Source organism: Hippocampus comes, unplaced genomic scaffold (genome assembly GCF_001891065.2).
Source record: "Hippocampus comes isolate QL1 unplaced genomic scaffold, H_comes_QL1_v1.1 scaffold36, whole genome shotgun sequence".
Taxonomy (NCBI): Eukaryota; Metazoa; Chordata; class Actinopteri; order Syngnathiformes; family Syngnathidae; genus Hippocampus; species Hippocampus comes.
Window position 1 is genome coordinate 5,125,834 of NW_017805695.1, and position 1,323 is coordinate 5,127,156.

Sequence of the window (1,323 nt, forward strand, 5' to 3'; positions counted from 1 at the left end):
CATTTAGAAGCGGCTTTATAGGCAAAAAGCAGAAACAAAGATCAAAGTCACAATTTTTGACTGGTTAACACGCTGAAGAGCGCTCATTGCACAAAGAGCGCCGAGTGGATGCTTCAAGAAACGCGCGCCTGTTGTTCAGATACAGAAACAATGGTATGTCTCGCAGCATGGGAGACGGCCAACAGCAAAGCAAAGCCTCCGTTTCATGTCTCTTGTGCACTCCCCCCACAGCCCCCCACTCAGCCGTTCTCTCAACTTCCAGTTTATGTTAGCTAACAACAATTTACAGCAAGCAAATTTCATTTTCTTCACACAAATCCTATCGCACATTATCCTGTACATTGCATTAGGGGCCTAATCTTTCCTTTCTCTTCCCCGGGAGAAGAAAGGAGCGCCTTCATGATTAACCCACTTTACAGCAATAAATAAACGCATCATCCAGTAATGTACAGCAGATTTAATTTGAAGGCCAGAACCGCTCAAATCACCGAAGTGTAATGGAAAACTAACACAATGCAGACTCCAATGGACGCCTAGGGAATTAATTTGAATGGGATTTTTTTTTTTCCTCGCTTTTAGATGGATTTTCTATTCCGCCCTCAACCAACACACAGTCTTGCGGGTGTTAATTCTTTTAAATGTGCAAAAAATAAAACTAAATCATATAAGTTTCCATAAGAAACAGTTTTATTCACTTAACATTAAAAAAAAAAAAAATCTTTTGACTTCTCTTGGTCACATGTAACCCATGTTGCTTTTGGTTTCCCAGCGTTTTTTTGCCTCGAACCTGAAAAACAAACAAACAAACAACAATGCATTACTGTAAACTTGACACACACATTCAAACTGTCAGCTTTCATCTCATAATGACGAATGATTCAAAGTATCCGGACTTCGGCAACTCCATTTTAACTGTACTTGACACCATGAAAGATGGGATGGCAGACACAAACATGAGGACAGAGACGTCGTACCCCCAAGCTATTTGCCTCTTCTTTTTCTTCGCTGCCCTCAAAGCGTCCTCTTCCTGTTTGCGCTGCACAAAGTCACGGCAATCAGTGGCTTTGGCGATTTTCACAGCAAGCTATTTAGAGAGAGAGGAGAAGTCCAATAGAAAATGGAAATCAGTCTGAGGCATAAAATAAAAACTGTCTGACTGATGCGTCAGGGTGCTTTCTTGTCACGGTCTCTGCTGCCTCCTCCACACCACAGCGGGGTTCAGCATCCAACACAGCATTTGAGGGCTAAGCAATTAATCACATTTAAATCGATACTGCAATGAAATAGGATGTGTGTGTACGTGTGTGTGTGTGTGTGTGTGTG

General features: G+C 42.0%; 1 protein-coding gene across 2 annotated transcripts in view; it reads right to left on the reverse strand.

Annotated features, from left to right (window-relative positions):
- Positions 1-442: 442 nt before the first annotated feature.
- fam204a (family with sequence similarity 204 member A) overlaps positions 443-1,323 on the reverse strand; it is a 15,868-nt gene continuing 14,987 nt past the window's right edge. For both annotated transcript variants that reach the window (XM_019882211.1, XM_019882210.1), the window contains exons 6-7: positions 975-1,084; positions 443-787 (exon numbers count right to left, since the gene is read on the reverse strand). In XM_019882211.1, coding sequence (XP_019737770.1) covers positions 736-787; positions 975-1,084 — 162 coding nt within the window. In that variant the 3' untranslated portion in view covers positions 443-735. The remainder of the gene's footprint in view (positions 788-974; positions 1,085-1,323) is intronic.